This window comes from Elgaria multicarinata, chromosome 9, assembly GCF_023053635.1.
Source record: "Elgaria multicarinata webbii isolate HBS135686 ecotype San Diego chromosome 9, rElgMul1.1.pri, whole genome shotgun sequence".
Lineage (NCBI taxonomy): Eukaryota > Metazoa > Chordata > Lepidosauria > Squamata > Anguidae > Elgaria > Elgaria multicarinata.
In genome coordinates, this window is record NC_086179.1 from 84,177,681 (window position 1) to 84,196,990 (window position 19,310).

The window sequence follows — 19,310 nt, forward strand, 5'->3', positions numbered from 1 at the left end:
CTCACGGTTTTTCGTAGGTCCTTTTCACGATGATGTCTGTCTCCTGCACGCCTCCTGCTCCTTTTCTCAGTTTTAGAGTGACAAAATAAACCTGTTTTGATCCGAGTCTTCTGAGGTGGCGCTATAAATTGCCCACTAGAGGGTGCTGTCCCCACTGAAATCTACAAGCCATGTGGTTGATGGTCTCTTCTGTGTGAGAAGTGCTTGTTTTCAAGGCAGAAGAGAACCAGCAAGAGAGCCCACAGTAAGGAAAAGCAATTTTCCGTGATTTCCCCCTTTCTGATCAGCCCTCTATGCTGGAAGCATAAGTACATAGAGAAATCTCTCTAATAAGCACTTTGTATGAACAAAACAACCAAGTCCATACCTTTTTATATAATTCGTGAGAAGAACTAAGTATTTCCACAAAGAAAAAGAACAACAAAATGTTGCACATAGTTTTATATCTGCTTTAAAATGTTTATAAAAGCCTAGGAAACTATTATTCCCTTGATCCTTTATACAGTACTAGAATTATGTAGTGTTCAACTCATTTGTGAAAACTTTTTAATTTCAGAGATCCTTCTTGAAGTAAAACTTACTTATTATACTCAAAGGAATAGATTTTTTTTCCAGCCTCTTGATATATAATTGAGAACAAGATTAATTTTTTTACTTAATTTGATTTGATTTTCCAGGGTTCTAAATCCTAGGGAGAGGCTCCGTGGTTAAAAGAGGCTCCCTGGAAGGCATTGCAGAGCCATGAGAATGGCAGTGGAGGAGGCAGAGCTATCATACTCCCCCTTCTCATATGAAGAGTCTACACAAGCACTCCCAAATCTGGAGTCCTCCAATATTTTGAACTACAACTCCCAGCATCCCTGATAATTGGCCATTTGACTAGGTCTGATGGGAACTGAAGGCCAAAACCCCTGAGTCATACCAGATTGGGGGAAGCTGTCCTACATACTTTGTGAACACTTGAAGAGGACTCGTGTACATCTTTTGCACCAGATTCCAGTTGGTGGATCTCAAGCTTTTTAGTAGAAAACAAAGTACTTCTAGAAACCTAAAGTCTGCTCACTCCTGCCATTCATTTATTTATTTTATTTATTTACAATATTTATATACCTCTCCCCATTGAAAAGTTTGGAGTGGTGTACAAGATAAAATAAAATAAAAACAGAATAAAACACTTTAAAAATAGATCTTAAAAGAAGCAAAATGTAACGTGAGACGTGGCTGGTCATTAAGGAAAGGCTTCCTGGAATAATGACATTTTCAGGAGGTGCCGAAAGGAATCCAAAGTTGGCGCCTGCCTGAACTCCAGAGGCAGGGAATTCCATAGGAGGGGTGCCACCATGCTGAAGGCTCTTCCCCTGCTGGACTCCAATCGGAGGATGGGTCTATGAGGAACCACCAGGAGCAGGCCCTCAGATGACCTCAGTGACTGGGCTTGTTGGTAGGGGAGAAGGCACTTTCTCAGGTATCCTGGTACCAAGTTGTTTAGGGCTTTGTACACAAGTACAAGAACCTTAAACCTGGCCCGGTAGCGAATAGGCAGCCAGTGCAGTTCCCTCAGCAGAGGAGTTCCATGCTGGAAAGGGGCAGCTCCAGACAACAGCCGAGCTGCAGCATTCTGCACTAGCTCCAGCTTCCGGAGCAGCTTCAAGGGCAGCCCAACATAGAGCGCCTTGCAGTAATCCAATCTTGAGGTTACCAATGCCTGTACCACCGTGGCCAAGCTATCCCTGTCCAGGAGAGGCCGTACTTGGCGAACCAGCCGAAGCCATAAAGAATGTGGAGATCTTTTGTTGTGGTCCTAGCTTCTAATAATAAATATAAAGGACCACATGACATATTTACATGCGATGATACATGTATGAAGCTGCCTTATAATGACTTCGGTCAATGGTCCATCTATCCCAGTTCTTTCAATCTTGATTGGCGGTAGCTCTCCTGAGTCTCCTAGACCTAGAGACTTCTTCCTGGCCATTATATTTCAAATCTAGAGAGTGAGGAATGAGTGTGGGGTCTTGCACATGCAAAACATGCTCGATCCCTCCGCTTTTAAAATTGTGTCTGGAGGATAAGTTCATCCAAGCTCCAATGTTCATATGGTAAAATTATATTGCTTTTCATATTATAAGGTTTCCTCACTAATATATTCATTTCTGAAATATATATTACATTAAATTGTATATATCCACCCTACAAGTCAATAGTAAATTAAAACATTTCAAATAAAGTTCGCCAATGAATGACATTGACATCAGCATTAAAAAATAATACATAAATTAGCCTTTTAAAAATGACTGAATCCCTCATAACAGTTTAGCTGAAATGAAAAATATCTAAAATAACGGAGCCGATTCCATTCTAATCCACCAATTACAGTGTACTTGTACATTATTAAAGTCAGAATCCCCAAATAATCCTCCAAATCTCTGTCATTTTGACATCCTGCATGAGAAAACACAAGTTACACATAACTTTCCCTCTGCTCAATCCTGTTGACATTTTCGTTTCCACTGATGTGTCATTTATAGATGCAGACACAAAATAGTGGATGTGAATTTTAAATAAATTCAGGTCAGGCTTGGGTCTCCGATTCACTGATAAGATTTCACTGGAGCAGGAAGGTTGTAGAATTAAAATGAGTAGCACTACATTCCAAGACTGGAGGAATGAGACTCATTTTTCTAGCTCCATATCCATTTGTATGGGAAGCATAACACCATATTTAGTAATTATGAGTTGAACCCAATGCTGTTTTTCTGTTTACAGAGGGCTCTTGATCCAGTAGAGGCTTCTCTGAACAGAAAGGAAAGGGGTGCACAAGGGAAAGGGGAAATCTGTGAAAATCACCTCCCTCACACTGTCATCTGCAGAGGCATTCATTGGATCAAAGAGCCTTCCATGAACATAGGATGCAACCCTGTTTAATTTTTTTTAAATAATAATAATAATAATTATCCAGCACTTTCAACAGTCCTTTTGTGTTACCAGGGCAGCTGGTAACCACACTTTACCAGTCACACTTGCCCCATTCACACATACTTGAAAGAGTGTAGAGTCAATATTGGTTGGGGTATAGGCTTGTACACCTTGACCAACTCGTTGGAACGTATGAATGGAGCCTATCTGCACAGAGTCCAATACACATAGACCTGACCCACGAAGTTCTAACTCCCCAAAGAAGGAATGTATTTTTGCCTATAAGTGTCCTGTTCCATCTGGGATTGTCACCTTCTCTGGACCATGGAACAGGTGAGGAAGCGGGCTAAGCATTATGTGGGACAGGTGACCGGAACAGGAGCAGGCCCACACTGTGTTTCAGTACCACAGAGAGCAGTTCAGCAGCTAGAGCACTGAAAAGTTTCCCCAGCACTGGCTTAGAGCTACTGGCAGGATTTGATAGCTAGAATGGTCTTTCTGGGAGTTCCACCTCCTCAAGTGTTGCATCTAAAGAACCATGGAGAATGGTGAGGAGGGACTTTCAGTTATTGCTAAGAAGTCAGAAACCTTTGGAGATCTACTACAAGTCACCTAGAGATCTACCTTTTGGCCACCTCTGGTTTAGAAGCCATGCCTGTAAACCTTGCCGAAATGGTAGGTGCAATGTGTAGATGTGAAGCAGGAACAAGAGGTGGAAAAGGTGGGCCTTTGTATACGAAGTGGCAAGAACCGGCTCTTCAGGCAGGTGTAGACTCTACATCAGGAGTGAACAGCATGTGGCCCTCCAGATGGTGGATGGCAACTCTGATCAGCACTAGCCAGCATAGTCAATGGTGGGGATGATGGAAGTTGCGATCCAACAACATTTGGGAGGCCACATGTTCTCCATCCCTGCTCTACATACTTTTGGGTTCACAGAGCTGCTGTCTCTTTCACATAGTGTCAATACATCAAGAACACTGAGCTTGGTTATGATCATTCTTCTATGCTAAACACCACTATTTGCATTGCGGCCTCAGTTAGAAAAACATACATTCAAATCCTTCTGTAATAAATGATACATGTCAGCTCTCCCTAGAAGCCTCACATATGCTAGTAGAAGCTTCACATATGGTTAGGCATTCACAATAATCCAGATCTGCAACCCACCTCCTGCTTAAGATAGTCTTCGCAAACCTGCTGCCCTTCAGATGTGTTGGGTTGCAGCACGGCCTGGCCATGCTTGCTAGGAAAGTTGGGATTAAAGTCCAATACAACTGAAAGTGAACATGTTGGGGAGGGCTAGCTTACAACTTAGGGTGTTTCCAGACCCAGCTTTTACTGTTCGGTTGGTCTGCCTCATTCTCAGAATTTTACAAACGGGGAGAGGGAGGTCCAGACGTCAATGTCTTCCATTTGTAATGCGTCTGTGTTTCCCCACCATATCTTCTTTCTTACTGCAGGAAATCCATTAAGTGGGGGAAAGCAGAAGAGCTACACAATGGCTTTGGATTGGTAGCACTAGGACATGGTCAACAGGAAGCACCCTTACTTTCCTGTAGTCTGCGTCTCAGCTTGCATATATAGTTTCTGGCTGAAAAACAGGCACTTTTCTCAACCCCATTGTATAATGGGCTTAAAATCACCTAGGATGAGTATAATCATGACACCCTAAGACACAACCATAACTTGTTTCATAAAGGATGGGCAAATGCACTCATAGCAATGTGGGACCACTTCAACTGAATTATAATTGTTCACATCATTCGCCTAAGCTCCGACTCTTCCTATTTAGCAGTGCCTATTTTCTGTCACATCTCTTTAGTGCTTTGCTGTCCTTATTTTTGCCTTTTCGGGATGCCTTGTTAAAAATTTGCTATTCGGATTTGCTAGTGTTGCCATTCTTCAGGGTTCAGCGAAGAGTCCCCAGAGTCTTGAGTAATGAAATCTCTGACTGGAAGAACACATCTAGTCTCCCGCACACAGCCATGTCAATCGAAATGCATATGAACAGCTTACCATTTCACTCAGGCACAGCTTAAACTACTAATATTTTAGGACAAAGACAGGGAACCCCATTCTGAGGGCCATGTTCCCTTGGGTGTAATCTGTTGGGGGCCATATGCCAGCTGGGTGTGTGTGCAGCTGAAGTCAGCGATGGATGGGGCCAGAGCCAATCCTGTTTCCATTCTATTTCTTCCACCTGCCTTTTCACACACGAACTCCCATTTCTCTGAGGTGATAAAGTCCTGAGATGACAGAATGGATGATACCACTTCGGGCTAAAAATGTCAATGCAAACAAACAAGCAAACAGATCTTCTTGCAAGTTGAGAACTCAAGGAGGAGGTCTAGGCTAGAACCATTCTCCCTGATGAATGGAAGTTCTACGTGGAGGATCATGCAAAAAGTTTCTTTCTCTTCACTCCCAGTCACCTCCATTTGAAATGGTACCATCCACTCTCCCACCTTAGGGTCCTACCACCTTATTCCCACTGAACTTGCATGGCATGCTGGACCAATCAGGATACGTGACACCTCATTTTCAAAGCTGAGGACCACATGAAATTAAGGTGAGGGCCACAAGTTTGCCCATCTAGGTTTGGGGATAATATATCTTTAACATAAGAATGACACCCACTTGGCTTTTAAATTGATGGAAGATAAAGCTAGTAGAGAGTAAACCAATACAGCCTATAATGTAAGGAACAGATCTTCAATAATGAATACATGTGAAGTTGTCTGCCAGTGACTGAGAGGTGGGAGGCTTCAATCCTATACTCAATTACTTGGGAGTAAACTACTTTTGAATCAAGGGGGCTTAGTTCTGAGTAGACATGTATAGAGTGCAGCGCTTGGATGTTCTAAATATGCCCCTGTTGACATCAGTAGAACACAAAAGGCTGGATTAAAGGTGAGTGGAATCAGTGGAGGCTGGTGGTCCTGATGTCATTTGAGCAGTGAATCTGCTCTGGGTTTCAGTCAAAACCAGTCAGATCTCTAAAGAAGCTATCCAAGGTGTGAATGTCACAGCCCCAATGACATTGCAGCTATCAGCCTCCACTGCATGGATTACAAATAGATGTTTCTCCTTACTAATCCGATAAAATATAAAACCCCACGGCCTCGGTTCTGTCACCCCTAATACAGATGAACTGTGCTTAGCTCTTTTGGGATGGGGCAGGGGGAAACCCAGGAAAATACTTGTATAACATGAACAAACGAGGGCTACACTCTTCAAGAATGGGTCACACAAAAAGACTCTGCAAGCTTATTCACTACTTACAGCCATCGTATATATCGGTTGGTATGTGGACTGCTGCATGCTGGTAGGACGTTTGCCGACGAAAAACAGGATCCTCTTCAAACACTGGTTTGATTCTCTGACTGCCAGTTTCACTCTCATTTCTTCCAGACTTTTCAAGGGAAAAAAGGGTAAAATATTAAAGCACATGCTAAAAAAAAATCTTTACACATGCCTCTTAGAAAATGACAGAGAAGACTAGTGCTCTTCAAACAGCAGCTGGGAAATATGAATTTTGAATGTTTCCCAATGCAAATGATAAAAAAATAAAATTCCTTGTGAGTAAACAACTAGCACACTAAGGAGAACATTTTTAGCCCAGGTTCTAGCCAAGTTCTTTGGCTAGATTTTTACTGGAATGGGTTTTTTAAAATCTAGGACTGTATTCAAAATGAGCTCTCTCAACTGAAGTGGTATATAGTCCATTCTATTTCCCCAGGACACTATCACCTCATTCTCATTTCATTCTGCTGTAAGTGTGGATCCATGCCTAAGTGTTCAGTAATTATAGGCCCTGGTCAGCAGACACCTTAAACCCTGCTTTTGCTGAAGCAGCAGCGTTTAAGGTGTCTTGTGCAATGCTTTTTGCTAAACCCTGCTCACTCACAAACCACAGTTGGACCGTCTGCAGCAGGGTTAGAGGCTCTAACTGTGGCTTAAGTGTTGTGTGTGACAGCATGGCTTGTGGTTAGGGCTAACTCCAGAGAAACATAGTTTCGCTAACCACAGAACCTGAAGAGTCATCTGAACAGGCTCATAGAAGATTGAAGGCCTGCATGGGGCGAGGGACCAGAAGTTTTACCAGTTACCAGCACCACTCACAATCATGTTACAAAAACAGTCAAAGCTGGCAGGGCAGGGAGGTGATGTGCATGGAGTGAGCACAGGCACTGAAAGCTTGTTGTAGATGTTTCAGGGATATCGTCTTAAAACCTAATGGCCCCATTCAGAAGACACCTTAAACTATGGCTTTAACCACAGTAGTTAAGCCAGAAAGCCGGGCTCTGTTCAGAAGACACCTTAAACCACGGTTTTAACCATGGAGAATAAAGCAAGAAGGCTTTGTGGCTCAAGGTGTCTTCTGAACAGGTCAATTACATGTAAGACTTTTTTGTTACTAACTGCAGTGCAGGGGGATTTTTTTGTCATGATCATGGTGGGGAAGGGTTAGGGTTAAATCTCCCCTTCCTGTACATTGTGGTTCAGATTCCCCTACATACACACACACACACACACACACTTGCTCTTAATCTTTTTGGGGAGGAACACCTCACACTACACTGCACATTTAATATCACATATTAGGCTTCCGTCTGAATACAGCTAAATGAGGTGATAAAGTCCTGAGATGGTAAAATGGACAATATCACTTCAGGCTAAAAATGTCACTGCAAACAAATAAACAAACAAACAAATTAAGGTAGAGGTCTAAGCTAGAACTATTCTCCCCAATGCAAATATTCTACTTTCAAGGACGGGTGTTGGGTTTTGTTTTGTTTTGACATGGAGGTTCATTCAAAAACTTACTCCCCACCCCCCACCATCACGTGCATCTGAAATGGTACACTCCACTCTAACACCTCAGGATTTTACTAACCCAATCCCACTGAAGCTGCACCAATGAGGATAGATAATGGGCTCATCTACACCAAGCAGGATATTCCAGTATGAAGATGGTATATTAAAGGCAGGAGCCACACTACTGCTTTATAGTGGTACTGAAGTGCCCATGACACATCTACACTAAGCAGGATATAACACTATGAAAGTGGTATGAAAGCAGTATGTGGTTTGTGTCAATGGGCCCCACCAGTTGTCAGTACACTTCAATAGCGCTATAAAGCAGTAGATTGACTCCTGCCTTTTATATACCGCTTTCATAGTGGAATATCCTGCTTGGTGTAGATGAGCCCAATGTCTCCTTTTCAGAGCTTACCATAAACATGTACAGGTTGGGGGCAGAGTTACAAAAGGTCTTGACTGCCCCACACTCTGCTTTTGGGGGCAGCATAGGCGAAGGCACAGGCTGAGCCAAAAGCGGCACAGTGGCAAAATGTTGTGCAGCACTTTATTTGGGTTGGCAGCTAAAATTATGAAATGTTAAAAGAGCCTCAAAGACGTTGTTGTTTGACCCAATTACCGCTTCCCTGTAACTCTGATTTGTGTGTATACGTTCCTCACACAATCCATTGTATCGCTGCCAGCTGTCTAAAATAATGAGCTGGTTTAATTCTGTAAATGAGGCACCAACAATGAATTGTTGAAGTGAGAAAATGTGTCACGCGTGCATCCCTTTGATAAATATCCGAGCACATCTATTTGTTTCTCCCCCAAATAAATACAAAGAGCAGCACTACCTATGCTTCCACTGATCTGTGCAAAGCACAATATGGAAACTATCAAATGACACGTCCTTTTGTATAACATCCAAACGGGAAGCTAGCGATCTAATCAGTATAATGCTTATGTATTCTCTCTCCTCCAAGATAATTGGTTTAGGAAAGAAGAGGGAGTGTAAATTATCCAGCTCTGACATGCCCTGCCTGTCCTTGTCTTTTATACAATAACTAGAAAAAAAAATTCTATCACATTCTATTACTTAATTGCGCTTATATTTTGGGGACATTCCACTCATTACATGTATACATGATACCCTACGCAAGTGTCACAAAATTGAAAACCTAGTGAGGAACCCAAGTGTACAGAGGACGATAACCTGATGTAACGCCTCTCCCGACATGAACCTACTGCCGCGACACAGGCTCTTCACAACAGGCCTGGCCGCGGACACTCCCTGCTCAAGCTAAGCCCCACCACTTGAGGAGCCTGAGGCGAAGGACAACCACCGCCTTTCTCCAAACTATGTGGAGAAAGGGGTTAAATTGGAAGGATTTCAGTAATAAATTAAAGCACTGTGAATTATATGTACTGAGGTGAATTATTGTCAGAGTGGGTGTTAAATGTAAATAACTGCAGATGATAATTGCCAAACAGACACGTGGGATTTTTGTGGTAGTTAAAACAAACGGATTAAAATTTTATTTTAAAAGTTCACAAGCTTTGTTTCATAATAAAACAGTTTTTAAAAAACCCTTTTTTAAAACATCTCATCCAATCCTTTCACTCTTCTCATACACACTTTCCTTTCTCTCACATATTCACTCTTGAATTTTCTTTATTATCAGTAATGAATAATAAACACCAACTATCAGCACACCACCCTCAAAAGACACCACTCTCTACACTGAACCTCAAATTCTCCAGAACCCAAGTACTCTACACACCAAGAGCTAACATACAGAGCTAACCCACAGAGAGCTCACAATCACCTCAGTCATTCCCTTTTATATCCTCCTCCCCCTCCCAAGACATTCTAACTCCACCCACTCAGGTCAACATTCTAAACACACCAGACTTACCAATGCTAGACATGCATTAGGGAACTGACTTGTGGGGTGTAACACCACACCTACCCGTACACTGCGCTCAACATAAGGTCCTCCTCCGAGTGCCTACTCCAAGGGAAGTTCAGAGGATAGCAACAAGGGAGAGGGCCTTTTCAGTGGTGGCCCCCCAATTATGGAATGATCTCCCCAATGAGGCTCTCCTGGCGCCAACATTGTTATCTTTTCGGTGCCAGGTCAAGGCCTTTCTCATCTCCCAGGCATTTAACAACATATGCTAAGTTTGTTTGTTTTTTTAATGGACCCCAGAACTGTTGTGGTTTAAATAGAAACTGTTGTTTTATACTATTGTTTTTATATTTTTGATGGTTTTAAATTTTGTATACTTTTTTAATGTTCACTGTTTTTAACTTTTGTAAACTGCCCAGAGAGCTTCGGCTATGGGGCGGTATATAAATTTAATAAATAAATAAACCGTGTTTAGCTAAAGGTAATTACAGTCCCTCTTCAGATCTTCCCATTCAACATGAGGAGGATAGGGCAGATGTGTCCTTCTATTCCCCCCATTTTTTTCAATTTTGTAACTTCTGCTCATGGCTCTAATGTTCATGTGAAACTGCCCTCAGTTCGAATTAGGGATGGATAAATCTGACTATTTTCAGGCTGTGTCAGGTTCACATATATTCAAACATAAATCCTTTTAATCCAGTTTCTACATCAATCTGAGACGTATTTATCTTTTTAAAAGAACTGCATGAAAACTTGCATTCAAATGGGATGTTTTGCTTTAGCAAAATATGCATTTTGTATACGTTTTATCCTAAAATGTGCAATTTTAAAAAAGGTTTTTAAAGCCAGAACTGAATCACAAAATTTGGGGAAGTGCAAAAGATGAAGGAAAAATTGCATTCCTATCACATATTGGGGAGAAATAGGTCTGTTTGCGTAAAAGTGAAGACCGAACAAACTTTGCAAACATCCCTAGATAGAATCCATGCCTATCCCTATCTCTATTCTTTCCCCTCTCTTGTTTTGTTAGACACCAAGAAGCACTTCACATGACACACACCCTCCCGCCTCTCTTTTATCCACCTTGGATTGCAGCACACCTGTCTGAATTATGCGGCATGTGAACAAAACTGAAGAGCGAGAGGTAGGGTGAAAAATATCAGGAAGATTCACAATGATATACAAAACTTTGCGCTTGTGATAAATATTTCAGACAGCTGCCACCGCCAATATTATTTTAACCTATACATCAGAGTAGCTTAATGCAGCCAAACTGTGCGCCAGTGGAGGCTTCGATGTCAGTGAGGCTGTGAATCCTCTCTAGGTTTCAGTCACAACCAGTCAAACCTCTAAAGGCGCTATGGAAGATGCTGAATCCTATTCCCAAAATGGGCCCAGCAGCTTGGATAGCTCTTTCAGATGTCTGACTGAAACCCAGAGAGGATTCACAGCCCCACTGCCATCGGAGTCACCAGTCTCCACTGCCTAGAAGTGTTTGTTGTTTCACATTGTCAACTATGATGAGAGAAAGCACTCCATGAGGCTTCACCGTGCCAAACATGGGAGCCCCACACGCCTGTGCACATAGATCTGGAATACATGCTGTGAGAAGACAGCTTTTATCACCTATAAATATGGTATATGCTTATATTAAAACATGGCTAGGACAATCAATGTGAGGTGTCTGGAGATTACTTCATCTACATATCAAAATAAACAAGGGACAAATTTATTTATTTATTTATTTTAATGAACCATCAAAGCATCTTTAATCATTTTGCCCTGGTAAAACCAATACAAAATGTGAATGGAAAACAAAAAGCAGAATTCACGAATACACAAGCCTTCTGTTGTTCAATGGAACTGTTTTTCACCCATCAAATGAAGTTAGGTCTTATATCTACCAGGCGATTAATAAAAATCACACAGTAAAATATTACTCAAGCAGAGTAATAAGACTTTAAACAATTTGTCCGGACCTCCTGAGGATACGTACAGTAATATACTGATCACACAACAATAGGTCTAAAATTATTTTTTATCAATAATCTAAACTGCATTTCTTACATTTTCCTTATTCCCCATAAAGTTTTTCATTGCAACTCCCCCGTCCCTCCGAAAAAATGAAGCTCATATATTGTGAAGCGAAGTAATCCAATACAGCTCTGAATACAATTAAAACCTAACTCCAACCAATTTCTCTCCTGAGGCAGGAGCTGAAATGCAATCAATAATGACACAGGAAAATCCCACAGGAGACAGAGCCCGAAGATTAATTTTCCATCTATTCAAACTCTACCTTCATTTATTGAATTACATTGTTCCCTACCACTGACAGTCAGCAAAATATCTCTCACCCTTCTCTGAAATAAATCTCCTGACCAATTTGTCCCTGCCTTGTGTAGCATATAGCATCCATTTCTTCCATCAGTTCACGTTTTAAGGCATTCTTTTACAGAACTATAGCCCTCAGTTCAGTTAGTGTGCCACTAAAAGGCTAACCAACAAAAGAAAGGTGATTTTCAGAGCAAACACCTTACCATGGGTCAAACTATTCCTGGGGGAAAAACTGTACCAAAATTGAACAGGTGAGCACAAGATTATTATTATTATTATTATTATTATTATTATTATTATTATTATTATTACCCGCCTCTCCATTTTGATCGAGGCGGGGGAACAACAATAAGCGATAAAATACATAAAACTGAATTAAAACATACACATTGTTAAAAACATCCTAAAACATTCTAAAAACATCTTAAAATTCCACTGGATAGGCCTGCCGGAAGAGATCAGTCTTTTAATAATAATAACAAATTTGAATAGAGATCAATGTAAGCACCTACCCCCAAGTTTCCATCTTTCTTTGAAATCAAAATGATATTCATTCAATCTGATATAAAGAACACTTTTTAAGTGCTTTAAGAACAAGAAGTTTGGTCTTTTTATAATGAACAAACATTACAGAACAAAATCAAATAACGCACCCTTCCTTTCCTTTCTCACCCCACTGCTCAAACCCAAAAATATTCACTCTACCGAGCATCACAAATGTTCTTTCACTATGTATGTTTATTTATTTATTTATTATTACATTTTTATTTTATTTATTTATTACAGTTTTATACCGCCCAATAGCTGAAGCTCTCTGAGCGGTTCACATTCATTTATATATGCATAAATCAATAGCACATATGCTGTACATAACATAGTTGGATTAATTTAATATAATTACACGTGGTGCTTCTTGGTCAGCATAGCCTAGCAAGTCTGATCTACAACAAAATCCCCTAGAAATTCTGTGAATCCACACCAAATTCTGTTCAGCATGCCCTTTTTCAAAATGTTACATTCCATTCCATTCCATCCCCTCCCCCCCCCAACAATCAATCAGCAACCTGTGGCCATTGAACGTGCTCAATTTTCACTGGTATTTGGGGTACTTCTGCAAATCTTGCAGTTTCCCCAAGCCTGCTAATACTCCCTCTTATGCCTGGATGGTGCCATTTCTGCAATTTATGGTTCTTCATTCACCCTGAACTTTGGAATTAGAAAGAGCTTAATAAGAGGATAAATATGGTCGTTAAGTTTTTTAAATGGACTTATGTCAAAAATTTGCAGCGTCATCACATGGAGGAAAATCATGTTTCCTTACCGTTGCTTCTCTGACCCCGCTTTTGTCCTTCATTACTTCCTCTTTCTTCCCGGAGATGGGAAGAGGAAGTAAACATCATGTGGCCCAGTAGGGACGACTTAGACATTATTCAGGAATAAACAGGTGATGCAGACACAGCCTCTGTTAAGCCAGCACATTATTACACTTAAAAGAAAGCCACACTGAGCACAATCTGAAAACCTTACTGCCCAGTATTCCAATTAGTTTTAAATATATTCAAAAGGCAGTGCAATTATCCCATATTACTATGAAACTGTCAGTTGCCATCATGCAATAATATATACTGTTATCCTGGGATGATAATGCAGTGCAGGAACTAATTGATTTCTGAAGGAATCACCAGTTTCACCCTAAGATCACTTACAGATGGCAAATACACAAGCCATTGATCCTATCAAAAACCTGCTAGAGAGCAGGTTGTTAAAACAGGGGTGATGCACTGGTAGGTTGTGGGCCACAACTGCCCCACAAACATATTCGGTCCAGTCTGCCAGCCTCTCGTCTGTAGCCTTGCCTCCTCCTCAGCCCAACCTCGCTCCATCCTTCCAAAACTTACACTCTAACGTCTGCCAACCACTTTCAGGAGCTGCTACAGTGCACACCTCATAGTCCCCGCCCCCTCCAATTGCTTGTGAGTGCAGCTATTTTGGTCACTTTGAACTCTTTCCTCCCCTCTCTGAGATCTTGCCCTTCCCCCACCATTTTTGGGTTGTATTTGTGTTCCTTTGGCAAAGAAAGTAGTGGGCTGGGTTGATGTGATGCATGTGGGTGTGGGAGAGAGAAAGTGAGAGGATGGATGCATGGGGGGAATGTGGATGGAAGGACTGGGTGTACTGTATATACAAAGAGAAATGAAGGGGAGAGTAAAAGCTCCATCACACTGGGGGGAATCAGCTCCCTACCGTCACTTCTCTGCCCGTGTTTTCATTCCTCAGTTACTTCCTCTTTCAAAAGAGGAAGTGCACAAAGAGCATGAGGCCCATTGAGTCCACTGTTCTAATGGCGCTGCTTCTCCTGCACAGCAGGAGAGAGCAGCAATTCTGTGTTTAAAAATACATCGGACTTAATGGGGGGGGGTTGTCGTGAAAGGGAGGCCAGAAGGGGTGGGAGGCAGATGACGTCATGTGAGGGACCTGAGCAAACTCCGTGAGTGCCCAGTAAAACGCTCATTGGATGGAGCTTTTAGTGTCAGGTGGTCTTAAGGATATGATGAAATTTCCAGGATTGGAGAGAGATATTGGGTGGTAATGGGTATGAATGGGGGGACTGATGTTATGGGGTGTGTGAGGGTGTGTGTATTGATTCATGTCTGTGAACCCAGTGTGTATGGGCTTTGGTTCTGCTAACTTTTGGCTTGCAGATCCCAGGAGGTTAACCATGACAGAATGCAGCTGTCGGGGTGAACGATGCTCCTCACCTCTCTGTTAGAAGTATGTAAGATGTCCAAAGGTAAAACAAAATCTAAAATTGAAGGCAATCCTATCAAGACGTTAGGGTACATCCTTGGAGCTAAACATGAAAGGAACTCTTCAGCTTTTTAGCTGAAAGAACAGATCAGTGGAATCTCTTGCAAAAGTTCTTGAAAAGTAGGTAAAGTTAAAAATAGGTAACAAGCATAGTTTGCTGAAAGAAGCAGTCATACACAGGGCCGGTGCCAGACTATTTTTCACCCTAGGCAAGGGGAGCTACTTGCACCACCACCACCCAAAAAATTACCAACTTCAATTCAGCTGTTCAAGAAGAGTTTCTGAACTATATTTCCCTTTTATTATGTTTTTTCTTAAAACAATGAATTTGTATAAAACTGTGATCCTTAAAGGACAGTACTGCACCCCTCTGATGTCTGCGCCCTAGGCGGCTGCCTAGTTGGCCTAACGGTAGCTGACTATAGTCTGAAACACATTTTAAAATGCACAACAAAAACATAGGTAAATCCCCCCCCCAAATATGTGTAAAAGGACACCAGCAGATGAAATCGTAGAAACTGTAGGATTAGACAGTCAAATTGTTTGCTGAGAGACAAACTGGAGAGCAGAAGTGATCTTTCATTGCTGCATGGGGCAAAAAATATTTCTTCGTATAAACTGCAGGTTAATTCATATTCATTACAGAGCTGGGAAGACATGATGTGGATAATACTGCCTGAATGGCTAATAATAATAATAATAATAATAATAATAATAATAATAATAATAATAATAATAATAGCCTGAATAGATGTTGTTGATGATGATGATGATGATGACGAAATAATAGAAATGCATAATCAAGACTAGTGGCTGGAGAGGTTATTTATATCATGTCAAATTTATTTATCACAGTAGAGGACATAATGAGATATAGCAATAGTATAGAGAAGTTTACCAGCAAGTAACTAACTCAGAAGATAATAGAAGTAATAGAACTATAGGACTCAAAAGTAAATGAATGCTGCAATCCTACACAAAATCACCTGGGGGTAAGCCCCATTGAAGACAATGGTACTTACTGAACATATGCAGGATTGTGCTGTAAATGTCTGTAACTCAACACAAATGGAAACAGTCCTCTATGAATTTATTTTATGTATTTATTATGCTGCTCAATAGCTAGTTCACAAAAATTAAAACCAGGCGTACAACATAAAAATATTATAAAAGATAAAAGTTTAAAACCTCAGCATAAAAGTACAAGCAGCATAAAACCTAGCAGCAACACAGAAATTTAGAATACAGTAACAAATTTAGAACAGCAGAACAAAAGATTAGAATGCTGAAATTTTAGATTCCAAATCCAAAAATTCAGCTACTTCAGATTTGGCTTACTAAGGTTACTAAGGAATTTCCCAAGAGATTCAATGAACAAAGTGACCCAATATTGAAATGGCTCTAAAAATAAGATTTGCCAAATTTTGCTAGACATTTTAATAAGTATGCACGCACACACACACACACTTTCACACACATATATCTCCTACGTTGTACAGGCATGGTTCGCTTGGCTCAGCTGGGAATAGTGGCCATTTAGCTCTTCCCCTTCTAGAATTGTTTTCACCAGCAGCCATTCCACCTGACTCCATCAGTGAGAAATATGAGACAACAAGGCCCTGTCCATTGGCTTGACAAAGCCCAATTGCAATTTGGCTCATCCCATCACCAAACTGTAAGTGGCAGTTCTATTAAGAACCATTATAGCCACATTTAGGTGCTCGGTATCTGTGGGCATTGAATGCACCAAGATGGTAGAGAAACTGTGCAGACCAGTCCCCCCCACCTTCAATTCCCTCAATGTCTTCGGGAAGCTAAGTTGCACTTTTTTTCAAATTGGCTTTTGGTAGCCACAGGTAAAACAGGTTAGCACAAGCAGGGGCTAGCAATTAACATATAGCTATGCACTTCAAGCCCATTGCAGGGGACTGGTTTTAAATCAAGTAAATCGGTCAAGAAAAAGGACTTTAAACCTCACATATGAAACACCCTTGTGCTATCTCATTTTACCTGTGGCTACAAAAAGCCAATTTGAAAAAAAAAATGAATCTTAGCTTAGCTTCCAGAAGACATTGAGGGAATTGCAGGGAGAGAGGATTCTAATTTCGAACAGTAGCTACCAAGAACACATTTGAGTTTCCTTGTAGCCCTCCTGGCTTGGGGATAGGTTTGCTCTGATCAGTTTGTAATGCAAATAAAAATCCCATTTTACTTAGAATGCTCAAACACTACCAATGCCTTTCTTCCAACTTTTCCCCTATGCCAACAATGGGTCACATAAATAGCATAAGAGAGGTTCATAGGCTATGCAATATTCATGTCTGAAAATGCTCAGAGATGCTCATCATGAGCCTGAGTTCAATATTTCTATGGGGCTTCCATTAATGCCATTGGCCCCATTCAGAAGACACCTTAAACCATAGCTTGAACCATGGTGGTTAAGCCAGAAACCCGGGCTGTGGACAGAAGACACTTTAAACCATGGCTCGAATCATGGTGGTTAAGCCAGAAAGCTGGGCTGTGGACAGAAGATACCTTAAACCATGGCTTTAACCATGGTGAATAAAGCAAAAGGCCTTATTCACTGTAGTTAAAGCTGTGGTTTAAGGTGTCTTCTGAACACAGCCTGTCTTTCTGGCTTAATCACCATGGTTTAAGGAGACTTCTGAACAGGCCCAATGTCAGAAAAAGCCAAAAGACAATGCCATTTGTTCTTATGTGTCCCAATGGTTTTAACACCTTGTTCTTCTCAGACATAAAGAGGAGGATTCTTGTTACTTTCTCTGTAAATTGGATTGTGTGTCATTTAACCTTGCCAAAGCTGACAAAGAAAAGGCTTGCCTAGGAGTCGTGCTCTAGCAGCAGCCTGTGGCCGCTGTCAGGGATGCATTTTATAGATCAATGATCAAAGATGGACAAAGACATGGGCAGAGATTAAAATACAGGCAGCCTTCAAAACTTGAGGGCTAGAATGCCTATACATGCTATACTTCACCATAGAACTGGCAAGACAAGAGTGCCACTTACCAGCTGAATGGTCTGGGATCATGGTCTGGGGCAGCCTTCCCAAAGCTGGTGACCTCCAGATGGACTACAACTCCATCACACCCACCCAGCATGGACAATGGCCAGGCTAGATGGGAATCATGGGAGTTGTAATCCAACACATCTTGAGGCCACCAGGCTGGGAAAGGTTGGGCTAACATTTAGCAGACAGCCCATATGTCCTTCATTCTAGTGTTGACACACAACAGGAATGCAAGAACCCATTTCTTCTGAAACTGCTTTCATTGAAAGTGCTATAACAACACACAATTGGGGTTCAATTAATTTACCACAGAAACAATTACGCTGTACTGCTTCTTACCACTTTCACTCAAGCTTTTTTTAAATATATATAAATATATAAATGAGAGAGCTCTCAAAGGAGAGAAGTATTCTATTAAAATGATGAATCACTAGCTTCAGGGCTGAATGTTGATCTTTAGCATGGCATAACACAGCCTTCATAGGGAATACTTCTGGGAGTGAATTAATACAGGCTTGAGTTCAATGAAAGATCTTTGTATTATAATTCATAAATCCCTTAAATCTTCTTAGGATATAAAACAAGAACAGTGTTAGTGTTAAGATTAACATTGGTGTGTGTGTGTGTGTGTTAATTTTTTGCTCAGGTAAACAGGTAGCTCTTGGGCAAAGATACATATTCATGGATAGGGTGGGAAGAACAAACTTGCATAGATTTGAATAATGGCATTAGAACACTGTCATTGCGTATTCCAATTCAATGTAGTTTAAGATTTAACACCTGCTCCTTCATACCTTGATATCATTTATAATTTCACTGGTAACAACCCATTTACCAACTACTGATTAGAAATCAAGTTTTTCTGGAAGTGGGAAGGCTGTATATGTTGCTTGGTGACAAGTTTGAGAGGCATGGAAGATGTTCATTTCTCAGTGAATCCTATTATGAAGTGTTGCTTTCTAAGTAGCCAACGTCAATCATTCACTTCAACCTAGTTCATCAGCTGCTCCTCCAGCAAAATGGCATTAATTAATCCTGCCATCCAAAATGCATTATGGCAAAATGTGGTCGGAGGTTTCAGACAGAAAAGAAGTAGTTCAGCATAAGCCTAGCTTATGTTTTCCTAAATAGTTGGAAAGACAAGGAGGGTGATGTATCTATCTCCGTAAACGATACTTAGATAGACACATACATACACATTTATCTTCCAAACTCTTATGATTCAACAAGGGTTGAATCATCTTATGATTCAGCCATGAGTTTTAGAACCCAGCTCAAGGGACAAATCAAACCTCCAACTGCATTATTTTTTTAAAAGCAGCCACGTTTTCTGTTTTAGCACTATGTCAAGGGTCTCAGAATGGCTCCACTGCCAGGCTGTGTCATTTTTTCATTCTCTCTCTCAAAATACACGCTTCCAAAGATATTTTCTAGTCAAATATTTCTAGCTGAAGTACGGATTCGTGTATAATTGGATTTTTCTCCAAATTTCTAAATGCTATTCC

At 41.0% G+C, this 19,310-nt stretch overlaps 1 protein-coding gene across 2 annotated transcripts in view; it reads right to left on the reverse strand.

Annotated features, from left to right (window-relative positions):
- CACNA2D1 (calcium voltage-gated channel auxiliary subunit alpha2delta 1) overlaps positions 1-19,310 on the reverse strand; it is a 488,318-nt gene that overhangs the window by 201,949 nt on the left and 267,059 nt on the right. For both annotated transcript variants that reach the window (XM_063134222.1, XM_063134221.1), the window contains exon 6: positions 6,202-6,331. In XM_063134222.1, the coding sequence (XP_062990292.1) occupies positions 6,202-6,331 (130 nt within the window). The remainder of the gene's footprint in view (positions 1-6,201; positions 6,332-19,310) is intronic.